The sequence below is a fragment of the Oryx dammah genome, unplaced genomic scaffold (genome assembly GCF_014754425.2).
Source record: "Oryx dammah isolate SB20612 unplaced genomic scaffold, SCBI_Odam_1.1 HiC_scaffold_9, whole genome shotgun sequence".
Lineage (NCBI taxonomy): Eukaryota > Metazoa > Chordata > Mammalia > Artiodactyla > Bovidae > Oryx > Oryx dammah.
In genome coordinates this window covers 10,767,439-10,784,236 of record NW_024070193.1, presented here as the reverse complement: position 1 = coordinate 10,784,236, position 16,798 = coordinate 10,767,439, and the positions used below count along the sequence as shown (strand labels likewise).

Below are 16,798 nucleotides of genomic sequence, written 5' to 3'. Positions count from 1 at the left end.
AACCTACAGCCTTGGCCAAGCTGCTGGGGCCTCTGCCGGAACACCCACTCCTTCTGGGGAAGATAGCTGGCTTATAATCTCTCCCATCAGTGAGACAGCAGCAAATTAAGAAATATGAACTCTGGATTTCAGGACGGCCCACAGCCCGAACCTCCCAGAGGCCGGAGATCTACTTCCTCTCACTGATCTGTGGGTCAGCAAATTCCCATGATTTCCACTTTCTTGGAATTCCAGCTTTGTTTGGTGCCAGAGGAGAGAGAGCCAGGAAGGATTGCTGAGTTCCCCCAACACCATCTCTCCCACGCCAGGGTCTCAGCCCAGCCTCAGGCAGGGGTAGGCTGGAATTCTCAGGAGTGGCATCTCTGGGTTGTTGATTACACCACAATACACAGGCTGGGTGTCAAACACTCAGGCAGTGGGTCTGCACAGAATGTTATGGGGAAATCTAGGTCTGCGACATTTTTTTCCACCGTGGAGAACCCCAATTCTCTACAGAGGGAGGTTACAGGTGAGAAAAAGCACTTTGGACTTACTAAACCCCCTCTTGGTAAGAGTTTTCAACTCAACCATATCTAAGGTCCCTTCCAGCTCCGAGCTCTGTAATTACTTGGGATTATTTTCCCATGGGGACATATCTAACTTTATGAGACACCACTGGAAGAGCAGGATTCATTTCAGAGCCAGATGTTGAGACCACCCGCCCTGTGCCGTCAGCAGCAGGCATGGCATTCTGGCCCCTGGCCAGCTCATGGCTGCTTTGCCGACTTAGAACAGAGGGCATAGCCTCGGATGGGATGGTATAAACTGACCTCAAGTTCAGGGTTCTAAGCAGGAATTTCCTTCTTAAGGTCTCAGTATCTTCCTTATAAGGGCTTCCCAGGGGGCTCAGATGGTAAAGAATCCACCTGCCTACATAGGAGATGTGGGTTCCATCCCTGAGTTGTCATGCACCCCTGGAGGAGGGAATGGCAACCCACTCCAGTATTCTTGCCTGGGAAATCCCATGGACAAAGAAGCCTGGCAGGCTATAGTCTATGGGGTCATAAAAGAGTCAGACACGACTGAGCCACTAAATAACAACAACAATTTTCTTTATAGAGCCAGACTCATGCCCTCCTCACTAGCTTCACCCTCTCCTTCCCCACAAGGGCACCAGTGCTACTGGAGAGTTGTTGGTCATGTCAAATCTGACTTTTTAGCCACGGTCTCAAATTAGAGCCTCAGACATGTGCCATTACTCTCTCACGCACTCATTTCCCCGGCTTTCGTAGCTCATTAAGGGAGCTAATGGAACCGATTTTGCAGCTATGGATGAGTTGGCCCCACGCCAGATGAGACCTCGCTTCATTAAGTTCTGGCTGTATCCTGTCCTCTTGAGCGGCTGAGTTCCAGGGAGGTCGGCTCGCATGATGCTCCTGACCCCAGATGCCTGGGCCCCGTCCGAATGCCGGATGACTGACGGAGTTACACCCCCTTTGCAACAACTGTCCCTCCCTGGTGCTCGGCCAGTGCTGCGTTGGCCACAGTGCTTGTTCATAGACACCACCTCATTCAGGACTCACCATCTGCTGAGGAGAACCAGCATCGTCCTTTTCCTGTGGGGAAGCCGTGACTCTGAGAGGTGAAGTGACCTGCCCAGAGTCACAGCACTGGGTCATGAGAGCCAAAACTGGGACCCACAACAAAAGAATAATAGAACTCTGTATCGCCAAACCTATGATTTAATAGAAAAATCTGTAATCATTTTTTAAAATCCAGATGCATATCAAAATTATCCTGAAATTTTTTGCAAAAAAAAAAAAAACAAAACTTAGACCCAGACCCATTGGCTTCTAGGCAGTAAAGACAATGCGGGCAGCTGCCGTGCTCCTTTTATGCGTGGAGCTCAGCCCCACAACCCTGGGACTAGACCAGGCTCTGCCATTTAATGATTGTTAACAGCCGAGGCAGTTCACAGAGTGCCTCGTGGGTACCAGGCACTTTACACACACCTGAGCTTTTATCCTTCAACAAGGAGACCACTGACCATCATTCTCAATTGAGGAGACAGAGGCTCAGGAAGGTTTTATAGCTTCTCTGGGTCACAAGTGTCACACAGGGCTACCTCTGAGTCCAGGAGTCCTTTGGGAACCAGGAGTCAACCCTCATGCCCAGGGAGGACTGCCCGTTTTACAGATCTCTTCCTGACCCCTACGAACATTTACTGGTCCTGCCTGGGGGCCAGGCCTGGAGCTGAAGTTGGGAATGCTGCCACAGACTGTCCCCCGGGACCTGGGGGGTCTATGGACGAGTTACTGCTGGTTAGGATGCTTGATAAGGATGTAGGCACTAAGGAACTGGGCCTGGATCCTTCTCCTCCCTTTTTCTTTCCTTTCAGATTTAGAACCTGGCAGAGCAGAACCAGGAACAAGGAGGGCCCCCAAAGAGCTGCTCCCAAACCAGACCAAGGCTGGGGTATCTGATGGCTGGGAATGAGAGGAAAGTGGCTTGACTGGCTTGGAGCCTCCCTAATCACCGGCCACCAGAGTCCTGGGAGGTGGGAGTGGCTGGGGCTCTGAGCCCAGTATCTGCCTGGGAAGCTCTGCCAGCAGGAGAGCCAACACACATTTTGAAACTGTCAAATCTCAGGGGGCTTCCCTGGTGGCTCAGTGGTAAGGAATCCACCTGCCAATGCAGGAGACACGGCTTCAAACCCTGACCTGGGGAGATCCCACATACCGTGGAGCAACGGAGCCCATGCACCACAACTACTGAAGCCTTGCCCTCTAGAGCCGCTGCTCCACAACAAGAGACGCCACTGCAATGGGAAGCCCGCACATCGCAACTAGAGACAGCCTGTGCAGCAGTGAAGACCCAGCACCGCCAAGAAGAAATAAATAAAACAATTAAAAAAAAAAAAACAACCCCTAAAGAACACAAGACTCCTTAAACTTGCTAAATTTTGGTGGCCTCAGTTTGTCTGCCTCCTACCAGCCCCAGAAAACCTAGAAACGAAGGTAGAAGTGCCAGGTCTGGGTAAGGGTTGGGGTAGGGGAAGAATGCTTCTGGAAAGAGGAAGCTAAGCCAGGCTCCCAGGGAGGGGGAGGACCAGTGGGAACACAGGTGCTAGCTGGAGCAGGTGCAGGTCCCACAGGGCTCTGGGTCAGACAGACAGACAGACCTGCATGCTGGATGCAGGGGCCAGTTCCATCTGATCTGCACTGAACCAATCTGGAAAATGGGGACAGTGACAGTACTTATTGAGAACACAGAGGGCTCAGACAAGCACAGTGCCAAGTGCACAGAGTAGAAATGGGCTTTGAGGTTTGCTTGGCTTCAGGATTCCCCCTGGGTGTCGCTCTGATGTGGCCTCATGCTCTTCACCTCCCTGGTCACCAGAAGTGGGGGCAATCAATTCAGGTACAGCCTCTAGGACCCAGAGAGGCTAATCCCCTCCAGTCCAGCAGGTCACAGGAAACAGATCCTGAGAGGGGCAGGACCAGGCTGTGCAGAAGTAGACTAAGAGTCAAAAGTCTATGGATATTGGGACTTCCCTGGTAGTCCAGTGGTTAAACCTTTCCAATCCAGAGGTATGGTACGGGCTCCATACCTAGTTGGGCTAAGATCTCACATATCTCGCAGCCAAAAAACCAAAGCATAAAACAGAAGCAATATTATAACAAATTCAAAAAAGACTTTAAAAATGGTCCACGTTAAAAAAAAAAGTCTATGGATACCATTTTGCTGTGAAAGACTCGGTGAGGCGGGGCAGACCCTCCAGGGTGTGGGAAAATCAGGGCTGATCTCAGGGAAGGGACCCTGGGGCATGAGAACCACGGCTGAGTGCTAGGGACCTTAACCAGGGGATTGACCTGGCCCTCAGCTTGGGCAGACTGGAGGTAGGGGCACATTCCCACTCTCCCAGGTGGCAGATACTTTTACATCCTGGACTCCTTCATGCCTCCATTCAAGCAATGTCCCCTTCTGCAAAGTATGTAGTGACCTTGACCTTAATGACCTGAACCCCAGCTCCTCATCTATGAAATGGGCCTGCAGTCTCCTCACCTATGGTACTGAGGGGAGGGGAGCAGGCAGGTCTGAGACTATGGGCACCTGTTTTATAGGTAGGGAAAGAGGCCCAGAAAGAGCTAGAACCTCCTTCCGCTCCCAGAGGTTATGCAGTGTATAAGCGGCAGGATCAGAGCTCCCTCTGCCCCAGGAGGTGGCAGACCCCAGCATCCGGCCCACAGCCTTCCCACAGCAGGTGAGGAGAGGCCACACTGGTGTCTTGCGAGCCCGAGCACATACTCAAAGGGTCTGGCTTCTCTTATTGGCTAACTTCTTAGAGGAAAAGAGGATTTTTCTGTCAAAATCAGCTACATAACTGGTGAAATGTTAGCCTGGTTCTGTTTCTTCTGTGATAGCATAAAAATAAGACATCTTCATCCTAAGACAGGAAAATTCTTAGCAAATGTGTTTTAGTTTAACCTCAAAAAGGTCTCTTCTACCTATGGCTGATTCATGTTGAGGTTTGACAGAAAACAGCAAATTTCTGTAAAGCAATTCTCTTTCAATAAAAAACAAATTAAAAAAAAAAAAACGAGGGGTCTCTTCAATGATCCCTCCTCATGAAGAGACCCCACCTTGGCCACAAAGTCTGTGCCCCCAGCTGGCCAGCGGTGCCCACAGAGCCCGCGCGGGGCTACAGAGGACTGGTGGGTGTGGAGAGGGTGACTGAGGCCATGCCCAAGAGACCCCTGCAGAGGCCCCCAGCTGGCCATGCCTGTGGTCAGCTCTGGAGAAGGGCCCCAGCACACCCGAGCTCTCAGAAGAATGACAGCTGGTCTCTCTCCTGGAGAACAAAGATGAAAGGAACACAAAGTGGGGGGTGGGGGTGGGAGGCAAGACGGCACCACCCCCAGAGGCGTGGTGCTCAGACCCCCGGAAGCCTTCCAATTCCACCCCCAGACTGACTCTTCTCGAAGCCAACCTCATATCTGCACTGCATCTCTCCCGCTTCCCTTGGCTGCATCCGCGTCCCTGCAGCTCCCCACACAGGCCTGGGTGAGCACCAGCAGCCAGGCTCCTCCCCGGGGAGACAGGGAAACCGGCTGCCCAGGCTTCCAGCCTCGCTTGGTGCCTGGCCCCTTTCTCTCTGCTGCTTCTGTTGGGTTAGAAAGCTCCAGGCCTTCGAGACCCGACCCCTGGCTCCTGGGAGAAGTCTCTGGAGCCACAGCCGTGAGGAAGAAGTAGAAGGGGGAGGAAGGCCCCGCCCTGTGGGCAGCCAGGGTGACGGCCTGGCAGCACTGAGGGACACTCCTGCCACGGGAATGGGCTGAGTGACTCACCCTCCCTCTCCCAGGCCTCCAAGGGTAAGGACACACCCCAGTACAGGCTCAGCTGACTCAGGGCGTGAACCGAGTCATACAGAGCAGTGGAGAGGGGTCTTCAAACCTGAGTCATCATCACCCAGCTCCTGTCCCTAGTAGGACACATACCCAACCGGTGGGGTCACCACAGCTGACTGTTCCCCTGGCAACACCACTGTCAGCTGGCCCAGGAGAGGCATCTTGGGGTATCCTCTTCATAGCCTTCTTAGAAGGGGAGCCCTTGAGAAGCAGAGCACCCAGCCCCTTACCTTACTGACGGGCAGACTGACCTGCGAGAGGGGCCCCATTCCTGACTCCCACTGACAGGGCACACCGTGAAGGAAGGCTGAGAGCCACCATCTGGCTGCCAGACAGGCCAGGGTTCCAGGGTTCCTTCACCTTTCTGAATCTCAATCTCCGTATCAGTGACAAGGTGGTGCTAAGAACCCATTCTTAGATTCTGTGTTGTGTTCAGCATGTTGGAAGCATTCAAAGGGACAAGTGGGTGCCCATATCCTCACCCCCACCCTCTGTGCCACTGCCTGCCAGAGGGCATGGAGAGCACCGGCCAGGCCCTCGGGCACACCCCAAGAAGGGGGCTTGCGTGGGTTCATGGAACAGCTATGGAATAAACTGTGAGTTCCTTGGGGGCTTCCCTGGTGGCTCAGATGGTGAAGAATCTGTGGAAGACCCAGATTCAATCTCTGGGTCAGGAAGATCCCCTGGAAAAGGGAATGGCTATCCACTACAGTATTTTTGCCTGGTGAGTCCCTTGGTGGCTGAGCCCTTAAGAACGGGGCAGTGAAAGTGGCAGGTAAGGCTCTGGCCCTTCACACTCCTGAAATAGACTGTGAGCCACACTGAGGTGGGGGTGGGGACAAGTGCAGGGTGCAGGCTAGAGGGCCAGCGGCTCAGGGGTGCTCAGCCCAGGAGTGCAGGGCGGCACACAGTCTCACAGGTGGCACCTCGAGTCTCTGAGCCCCTCTGCAGGCTCCTTCAGCCCCTCTCTCCCCAACCTCAACTCAGGAATCCTGGGGGGTCCCAGTCTTGCACCACTGTCCCAAGCAAAAGGCTCAACCATTGAGCCATAAAAGGAGGCCCACTGGCGGAGGCCACAGCCAAGGCTGACTTCCCACACCCCACGGGAACGCCTCAGGTTACAGGTTTGAGGCTACTGCTCCAGCTGCCAAAGCGGCAGCACCCAGTCAAGGCCAGGAGCAGGAGGAAACACTGTGGGTGGGGCCCCTCCTTCTTGTCCTACCCCCGTCCGGTCCCTGGGGGCGGGGCAGACTTTCAGGGTGACTAGGATGAGTCCTGAGCACCGGACCAGCCCCCATCTGTCCTCTGCCTGCCCTCAGCCAACACCAAGCCTGAAACCCACAGGTCAGAGGGGCAGGGTCTGAGAGGGGAGCAACCGAGTGACAGTGGGAGAAACAGAGCCGGGAAAGAAGAAAGGAGAAGGACAGGAGGCGGAGAAGACAGAAAGGGAGAGCAGCACAAAGGGAAAGCAGCAGGCACAAAGCCACAGTCAAAAGAGAAAAGCGATCCTAATCCCAAACCGGCAAAAAATAAAACCCAAATCAATTTTCTCAGCGTCTCTGACCTGTCCAGTGCTGAAAAGGCCTCCTGAGGCTCCCTGTTCCCCCAAAGGGCCACCTGGTACCCCTGCCCTAAACACACCCCCACAGTTCCCACACAGCAGGATTTTAATCACAATTACACTGGGCCTAATCCAGTTAGTTGCCAAAGGGCAGAGGGTGGGGAGGGGATTCTTTTACACCATTCTTTCCAACCCTAGAAGCGGCTGGCTGCCCCAGGTGCAGCGTGAGCCGAAGTGAGTCCTCACGAAGGCCAAGAATGTGCCGCTAAGAAATGCACCATAAAGAAGGCTGAGCACCAAAGAATCGATGCTTTTCAACAGTGTTGTTGGAGAAGACTCTTGAAAGTCCCTTGGACTGCAAGATCAAAGCAGTTAATCCTAAAGGAAATCAACCTCGAATATTCATTGGATGGACTGATGCTGAAGCTGAAGCTCCAATACTCTGGCCACGACATGCGAAGAGCCAACCCGTTGGAAAAGACTCTGATGCTGAGAAAGATTGAAGGCAGAGGAGAAGGGGGTGACAGAGGAGGGGATGGTTGGATGGCATCACTGACTCAATGAACATCAATCTGAGCAAGCTCCAGGAGATGGTGAAGGCCAGGGAAGCCTGGTGTACTGCAGTCCATGGGGTCGCAAAGAGTCGGACATGATTGAGTGGCTGAACAACAACAACAAAGAAATGTACTCAGGCCGCCTCAAATGAGAGCCCTGCGCCTACAGGCTCTTGCTGTCTCACGACAGGATCCTGGGGATGTTAGCCACCAAGACCAACTTCTGCTTTCCACCACATATTCAAGCCCCTTGCCACAAAGACAACTGTTTTGCAAAAAATTCCCAAACTGTCTTTTTCCAAGGTTACTCGGGGAGAAGGCGGAAGGAAGCCCAGAGTCTGGTCCTCTCTCAAGCCCAGGCAGCCTCTTATGAGGAGCCACACAAGGCCCCAAAGAGGCGGGAGGGAGGGCAGCAAAGTTCTCCTGAGAAAAGGTGGGAGCCTGCGGGAGCTGACTGGGGCTGTGGTCTCCCTACCCCTAGAGCAGCAGACCTGCCCATCCAGGTAGGGCCTGGCACCCACTTTCATAGCACAGGTGTGCTGGCAAGGCGCCTCACCCATGGACAACCGCTGTCTCCAGTCCTTGCTTGGTGGCCATCACCTTTGGACACATGGAAGCCAGTTGCCAGGCTGGGACCAGATGAGGCTGGGGGCCTGCAAAGCCAGACGCTCCACCTGCTGCACCCTCGCAGGGGCCTCCTACGAGGATGTCCCAAGGAGGCCCTGGGAGAGGAAGATGAGGGATCCGAGTAGGAGAGCAACTTCCCCAAGTGCAAACCTGGGGACCAGGCAGACACGTAACAGACCTCTGTTATCAGGGAGACTAGGCTCTGGGCTGAACAAAAGCCCAGGTGACCCAGAAGTCCCTACAGCATCCCTGGAAATAGCATTCCACAAGGGTCCTGGTGACACTACAAAAGAAAGTTCTGGGAGAAGGAGGGTAGGTTTCTGCCCACCTAGTGAAGAAGGGCACCAAAGACAGACAGAAAGGCGGGAGACCTGGGTTTGATCCCTGGGTTGAGAAGACCCCTGCAGAAGGAAGTGGCAACGTACTCCAGTACTCTTACCTGGGAAATGCCATGGACAGAGGAGCCTGGTCGGCTGCAGTCCATGAGGTTGAAAAGAGTCGGACACGACTGAGCAACTAATACTTTCAATTTCACTTTCTAGTCTAGTGGGATGACGTATGAATCTGAGTTGTGACAGATGGCGAGGGAGAGCCACCGCTGACCTCTCCCCAACCCTTCAAACCCTACATAACTGCCTCTTCTTCCCCAGGGCCCGTTGGTCCCTCCATGGCTCCCCAGAGTTTGTTAGGGCCTGGACACCACTTGCTGAGATGAGCATATCCTACGAGGACACAAGACTGGGAGTGGGGAAGCAGTACCCACAGCAAGTGCTGAGCTGTGCAAACCAGGCATGTTGTCAGACACACACACCCCATGTCCTCCTCTGTCATCCACATTTTTCTCAGACCAGAGGCCTGCATGAAAGCTGGCAGTGTCTTCCAGGAAACCTCCCCTGGCTGGCCCAGTCCTGACAGTTTCTTCTCGCCCACTCACCAACCTAACTTCCTGCCTGTGGCACCCTGGACTTTTGCTGGGCTGGGCTTGTCTGAGACTCACAAGGCTTGAGATGAACCATACACCCTTTCTGAGGCAGTCCCACAGCTAGCACGGTCCTTGTGCGCTGGCTTTGCCGGGGGGAACCACCACCTGTCTACTCCCAAGCATAGCATCCTGCACAATGAGGAGAGCTGGACAGATGCAGGCAAACAGCAGCAGGATCACCTGGGGCCCAGTGTGGTCACGGATGACGCTGTTAGCCTTCTTCCAGGAGCCAAGTGTCAGAGACCCTCCAATGTCTCCACAGACTTGCATGAGGCATGAGGTGAGTTAGGCACCAAGACTCTGAGGTCAAACTGCCTAGACACATGTCCCAGTCCTGCCACACACCAGCCGGCCATCTTGGGCAAGCGGATCACCTCTCTGAGTATCAGTGTCTTCATCCATAAAATGGGAATGAAAAGAGTTAGGTAAGATAACGTGTATTGTGCACAGGGCCAGGGCTTGGCAGACAAAACGCTCTGGAAGACTGTCAGCCATTCCTGGGAGTATCAGACCCGACAACACCAAGGCCTGAAGCCTGGAGGATGGGGTGGGAAAATGATTCTGAAAGTCCCAGCAGAGGGGATCCTGACAGCAGGCTCAGAGCACAGCTGCTGAAACTGAGTGAGGCCGGCTGGGCAGGGCCGGAAGCATTTCAAAACAATCCCCCCCCGGGACTTTCCTGGTGGCTGAGTGGAAGAGAATCTGCCTGCCAATGCAAGGGACACGGTTTCGACCCCTGATTCGGGAAGATCCCACATGCCACAGGGCAGCTAAGCCTGTGCACCACAACTATTGAAGGCCAACTACTGAAGGCTGTGAGCCCTGGAGTCTGTGCTCCGCCACAAGAGAAACCACCGCAACGAGAAGCCTGGGCACCACTAGAGAGTAGCCGCCACCCGTCGCAACTAGAGAAAAAGCTCGCGTAGCCATGAAGACCCAGCATAGCGAAAAATAAAGAAATAATTTAAAAACTGTCCCCAAATCCTGCTATTTCATAGGGTTTGACACCCTCCCGAAGATCCTCATTTCAAAAAACAAACTGCCCACTTCTGGCAGTTCAGAAGGCTACTTGAGTCTGGTAGTACTTGACTGAGTTACTCAGATTCTTTCTTTTCAAGAGAGGGGCGGCCTGGAGAGATGCAGTAAAACCACTATTGGGGACTCCATTGTACGAGGCAGCCAGCCCTCCACATGCTTCCTGATGTGTCAACTCAGTAAACCAGAGGCCCTGCAGAGGGTGATCTGACCGGTCTGGAGGTGGTAGGTGAAGGGGTGGCAGCTGCTAAATGAGAAAGTACCTGGCCTGCCAGGCAGCCCCACCCAGCCTCAAATCCAGCTCCACAGCACCAGCTCCAACAGGCCAGCCCCACCCATGGAGCAACATAGGGACCTCCTGGCATGTGGATTCAACACCCCAAAACTCCACTCTGACAAAGACAGGACGAGGCGGGCACTGGGAGCCCCAGGGGCTCCTAACATTTTTCAGTGGACCCAGAGGCCGGAGAGCAGGGCTGGGAAAAGACTCCCACTGCAGACCCCCTCAAGCACCTCAAGCCTTTGTTTTTTGTTTCCTATGATTTACTTTTAATTGAAGGATAATTGCTTTACGATATTGTGTTGGTTTCTGCCACACATCAGCATGCATCAGCGATAAGTATACATATGTTCCCTCCCTCTGGAACCTCACTCCCACAACCCTTTGTTTTCATTTACCTAACTGTCGCTATCACTTCTGCCTGCCAGGCAGCCAGGGACCACACGTGTACTTGGCAGAAAGTCAGGAGGGGAGATAATTCTGGTCTCTGCTATAATTTCCCATCCCAATCAAGTCATGTGACTTCTGACCACTAACTCCAGGTCCTGACTTTCTTACATGGATAAGGCTTGAGGGACTGGGTCTCCATGTGGAGGGGTGGCTGTGTCCACTTAGGAGTGAAGATATGGGGTGTCAATGGACCAGTTAGCCCTGGAAGGGATCACAAACAAGAGGTCAGTGGGAGGCAGTCCCCTGCCCCAGATACTTGGCAGGCAGACCTCCAGTTCCTGCCGAAGGGACTACAGAGGTGCTAAGGGTGGTGTGGAGCCTGGAATGATGGCACTGGGGGTAGAAGCTGCCTCGGGAGAGAGTCACTGAGTGTGAGGGAGGCCAAGACGGATCAGGCCAAGTGGTCAGGGGCTCAGGGAAAGGAGAAGAGGTCCAGCTCCCCAGGAAGGAGGAGCCTGCTTCTCTGGGGCCCCCAAAGAATAGCAACAGCTACAGGGACACCGACCACAGCTCTTCCTGTTTTATGAGTGTCTGCTGTGTTCCAGGCTTCATGCCAAGCACTATCTATCACTTTGAGCAACAGGGCCAGGAAGAGGCACAAAGAGAGGGCAGGACACTAGGCCTGGCCCACAAATGGCAGAGATGGCCTGGACAAAGCCAGATTACAAGACAAGGAGAGGTCTGCCTGGGAAGGGATGTAGGTCCAGGGAAGCAGAAAGGCCAGAGCCCAGGGCCTCTGCTTAGGCTGACCAGGGGCAATTGGGGAGACAGCTAGGCAGAAACAGAGAGAGGGCTGAGACCCACTCAGGGACTGACTGAGCTCCTGGGGCCCAAGACAGGCCATGTGCTGAGGTCTCCTGGTCCTGGCCCTCCTGTGAAGGGGCAGAGACTATAATCAGAAAGGTTTATAGCCTAGCTGGGTGGGGATTTGGTCACTGGAGTGGGGTGGGGGGTGGCAAGAACAGGAAGGTGCTGGGGTAGGGCCTTCATCGAATCCATATCCCCCTTGCGGGCCAACCCAGCACCAAATTCCGAAGATCCCAAGCCAACATCTCTAGCCACGCTCACCCAAAAATCCTAAAGGGGAACAACAGGGGAATCTGTTCTGGGTCTGCCCCCTTTCCAGTCCTCAACAGGGACCACTGAGGCCCTAGATTCAAGAGCAGGTGCTCTGAAAGTTGTTGCAGTCAGAAGTTCCCCCAAGTCACTTATCAGACACAGCACCTGCGGGAAAAGGCTTAGAGCCAGTCCTGCTTAAGCCAGTGCTGCCTGGGCCCATGAACTCCAGCCTCCCACTCCATCCCTGTCTCACTCACAGCCTCTGGAGTACCACATGGGGTGGTCGGAGCTCAGCCCTGGCTCACAGGGCCAAAACCTCAGTATTAAGGCGAGGCCTCAGATGGCCCCTTGCCCACCCAGGCTGCACCCTGACCCAAGCAGGAGTGAAAGGGCCAAGATGATGCTGAAGGAGACAATGAAGATTGTCACTGCTCACTTCCTTAGCTCCATCTCCCCTCAGAAGAGCCACCCTTTTCCTGAAGGACTTGGAGAATCCCCTGCCAGGGGCTCCAGAAGGGCCTCCCAACCCCACTCCACGGCTGGGTTCATATGCAAAGCTGTGCCTGAGACCCAGCCTCACCAGCCCAGCCTTGAGATCTTCCAGACCCATCCTCACGATCCCGTCCAAGACCACCCTGGGGAGATGACCCCCACTATCACTCCTGGTGCCACTGGGAAAGACACAGGGAGCTGGGCCCAGGTTCCTGCTCAGATACTTGCAGACTCTGTGCCCTAAGCAAGTCCTGTGGCCTCTCCAGGCCTGTGCCAGGCCCTGTACCACTTTCCCTACATGCATGATTCCATTCCAAGCTCACATTAACTCCTTATCTTAACAACCCTTGAGCAGAAGAACCTGATTTTTGAGAGTCCAAGATCTAGTCCAAGGTCACGGAGCTGGCAAATGCAGGCCAAAGATTAGAGCTACAACTGCAGGACTCTGGGCTCGGGCTCATAATTGCAAGGTCTGTAAAATGAGAAGATCCTCAGCTGTATTCTAATTTCCAGGAGCCACTCTCCTTGCCATGCTCTACCTATCCAAGGGGTCGCTGGCAGAGGCTGCAACTAAGTGAAGTTCCCAGCGAGGACAGAGTCAAGGGACTCGAGGTATGGGGCACGGTCCTGGGTCCAAAGCTATATGACCTAAGCCAGAACTACATAGCTTGGTCAGCCACCCTCAAGAGTCCCGGGACTCCAACTGTATCAGTGAGGTCCTACCCAGGCCCACAGAGAGTCTATGGTGTGACGTGGCTAGATGGTTGGCCCGCCCTCTGCCCAGGAAACAGGGTGGATCAGGTCGGAGGCAGGGCCTACCCCTTTCAACATGGGTCTGGTTGACTCATCTGGAGCCCATGAGTAGCTTCCTGCCCACAAGGGCAATGGGTGTCAGGCTTGCCCACCAGTCAGCCCTGGGAGACTGTCGCCACTCCAGCCTAGGCAGGCAGGGACCTCAGGAGAGCCCCACCCCAAGCTTTTGTGGGGACTCAGCCTCAGGCAGAAAGTAAGTGAAACCAATTCCAGTCAGAAGAGTTTCTCATAGAAGAAGCAGCCAAGCTGAATGCAGGTCCCCCTCAGGCCCAAACTCACAGGCCCAGCCAGAAACCCAGAGTCAGGAGTTACTCCCTCCTTGCTTCCGGGTACAGCAGGCTCTACCCACAGCTGACTACACCCCTTGCTCCCTGGGACATTCTGAGCTTAGCTAAGCTAAGCCTCAGTTTCCCCATCTGTGAAGCCGGAGGGACCAGAAGCCCAACTTTACACATGAGTAAGAGGAGGAAACGGGAATGCTTAGCCTAAGAAGCTTAACAGAGGCCCCAGGCACAGCCCGCATCCACAGGTCTCTGCTGTTGGGCCCCCGCCCATGCGGGAGCGCGGGGTCACTGACCTTCAGGGCACACTTCTGCCCAGTGCGCCGGTGGAAGCACTCCAGCACCTTGCCGTTCACACCCAAGCCCAGCACCTGCTTAGACAACTGGTAGTCATCGGTCACCGCGTACTTCTTGGGCTCCCGCCGCCCCCCGAGGGCGGGAGCGCCGGCGCAACAAGGTCCGCAGGGTGCACCTGACGGGGGCGCAGGGCCGCCCTGCTCCTCTGCTGTCTCCACGTCCATGGCCCCGCGGGGCGCTCAGCGGCGGCCCCAGCCTGGCGCGTCCGGGGCCACCTGGGAAAGAGACGAAGAGTGAGTTCCGCTCAGACTCCTTCAGTACGCTCCAGCCATGGACGCCCTAAGCCGGACCGGGCTTCGGGCCGGGGACAGGGCTGGGAATGAGGAACGAGTTGCTGGAGAGGACGGACCCGCGGCAGGGGGCGGTGGTCACGCAAGCGGGGCACCAGGCGAGTCGTGCCCCGGCCACCAGTCAAGAGGGGAAAGCGCCGCGAGGTCCCGGGATTGGGAGGTGGGGGGGGCCCTGTGAGGGCGTACCTGACGAGGGCGGACCAGACGGCAGCTCACGGGGCTCTGGTTGCCGGTAAGGGGCAGGGACAGGGGTCGCCAGAAGCCGCGGCCCTGAGCGCCCAGAGCCGAGAGTCGCGCCGCCGCCTGCCCACGTGACCGCTCCCCTCCCCCCGCGCGTCCCCGACTACAAGCCGGGCTGGGTCAGTCTTAAAGGGCCAGGCTGGCCCAGGCAGGACGGGGCGGGGCCGGACCCGTCTAGAGCGGCGGCAGAAATAGGGGGCGTGGCTTCTAGAGGGGGCGGAAACCTCCCAGGCTCCGCCAGCCGCTGGGGAAACCCAGCACTAGAGCAGCCGGCTACGGGGTGGGCTGTGCGAGCAGCCAATTGTACAAGCCACCAAGGAAGTGGCAGCACAGAAAATCTTCTCCTGGAGCCCCAGGTAGCCCCTGGGGAATCGGGTGTTTTCTCTGGAAGCTCCCAAAAGGCCCTCCGGTACAATGTGTAAGGTTTCCAACTTAGTGGTGGCCCACTGCGAGTCTATCTAAAGTCTTAATTTTTGTCAACAGAGAGAATGAAATGGAATTTTGTTGAGATTCGCGTCTCTCTGGTTCCTGGTTGCTCTTGGGATCTTTCTAGCACTGGCACCTCTCCACTTCTGTGCATCTCTTGCTCATATTCCCTTGGAAAACAGCATCCTAAGACTAGAAATCCTAAATTCCTATTTGATCATATCCATCAACTTTTCACCTTATGACTTGAGCTTTTGGTGTCATGTTTAAGAAGTCTCCTCCTTCCACCCTAGTGCCAGATATTCTTTATTAGCTAAAAGCTTTTCCCTTACACTGTGAGCCCACCTTAGATTGTGTGCTTAGTTGCTCAATCGTGTCCAACTCTTTGAGACCCCATGGACTGCAGCCTGCCAGGCTCCTCTGTCCATGGGGATTCTCCAGGCAAGAACACTGGAGTGGGTTGCCATGCCCTCCTCCAGGGGATCTTCCCAGCCCAGGGATCGAACCCAGGTCTCCTGCAATGCAGGTGGATTCTTTACTGTCCAAGCCACCAGGGAAGCCCGCATCTTAGATTATCTTACATATTTTGATCTCGTTTTCCCATCACAGACTGTTCAGTTCAGTTCAGTTCAGTCACTCAGTCGTGTCCGACTCTTTGTGACCTCATGAATCACAGCACGCCAGGCCTCCCTGTCCATCACCATCTCCTGGAGTTCTCTCAGACTCACATCCATCGAGTCAGTGATGCCATCCAGCCATCTCATCCTCAGTCGTCCCCTTCTCCTCCTGCCCCCAATCCCTCCCAGCATCAGAGTCTTTTCCAATGAGTCAACTCTTCACATGAAGTGGCCAAAGTACTGGAGTTTCAGCTTTAGCATCATTCCTTCCAAAGAAATCCCAGGACTGATCTCCTTCAGAATGGACTGGTTGGATCTCCTTGCAGTCCAAGGGACTCTCAAGAGTCTTCTCCAGCACCACAGTTCAAAAGCATCAATTCTTCAGCGCTCAGCCTTCTTCACAGTCCAACTCTCACATCCATACATGACCACAGGAAAAACCATAGCCTTGACTAGATGGACCTTAGTCGGCAAAGTAATATCTCTGCTTTTGAATGTGCTATCTAGGTTGGTCATAACTTTTCTTCCAAGGAGTAAGAGTCTTTTAATTTCATGGCTGCAGTCACCATCTGCAGTGATTTTGGAACCCCAAAAAAATAAAGTCTGACACTGTTTCCACTGTTTCCCCATCTATTTCCCATGAAGTGATGGGACCGGATGCCATGATCTTCGTTTTCTGAATGTTGAGCTTTAAGCCAACTTTTTCACTCTCCTCTTTCACTTTCATCAAGAGGCTTTTTAGTTCCTCTTCACTTTCTGCCATAAGGGTGGTGTCATCTGCATATCTGAGGTTATTGATATTTCTCCCGTCAATCTTGATTCCAGCTTGTGTTTCTTCCAGCCCAGTGTTTCTCATGATGTACTCTGCATATAAGTTAAATAAGCAGGGTGACAATATACAGCCTTGATGTACTCCTTTTCCTATTTGAAACCAGTCTGTTGTTCCATGACCAGTTCTAACTGCTGCTTCCTGACCTGCATACAGATTTCTCAAGAGGCAGGTCAGGTAGTCTGGTATTCCCATCTCTTTCAGAATTGTCCACAGTTTATTGTGATCCACACAGTCAAAGGCTTTGGCATAGTCAATAAAGCAGAAATAGATGTTTTTGTGGAACTCTCTTGCTTTTTCGATGATCCAGCGGATGTTGGCAATTTGATCTCTGGTTCCTCTGCCTTTTCTAAATCCAGCTTGAACATCAGGAAGTTCACGGTTCACATATTGCTGAAGCCTGGCTTGGAGAATTTTGAGCATTACTTTACTAGCATGTGAGATGAGTGCAATTGTGCGGTAGTTTGAGCATTCTTTGGCATTGCCTTTCTTTGTGATTGGAATGAAAACTGACCTTT

The 16,798-nt window shown here is 54.0% G+C and overlaps 1 protein-coding gene across 1 annotated transcript in view; it reads right to left on the bottom strand.

The window, feature by feature from the left end:
* Positions 1 to 14,514, bottom strand: part of MAPKAPK3 (MAPK activated protein kinase 3) — a 28,513-nt gene extending 13,999 nt beyond the window's left edge. The window contains exons 1-2 of the mRNA XM_040247073.1: positions 14,355 to 14,514; positions 13,818 to 14,093 (exon numbers count right to left, since the gene is read on the bottom strand). Of these exons, the coding sequence (XP_040103007.1) occupies positions 13,818 to 14,042 (225 nt within the window). The 5' untranslated portion in view covers positions 14,043 to 14,093; positions 14,355 to 14,514. The remainder of the gene's footprint in view (positions 1 to 13,817; positions 14,094 to 14,354) is intronic.
* Between the last annotated feature and the right edge of the window lie 2,284 nt (positions 14,515 to 16,798).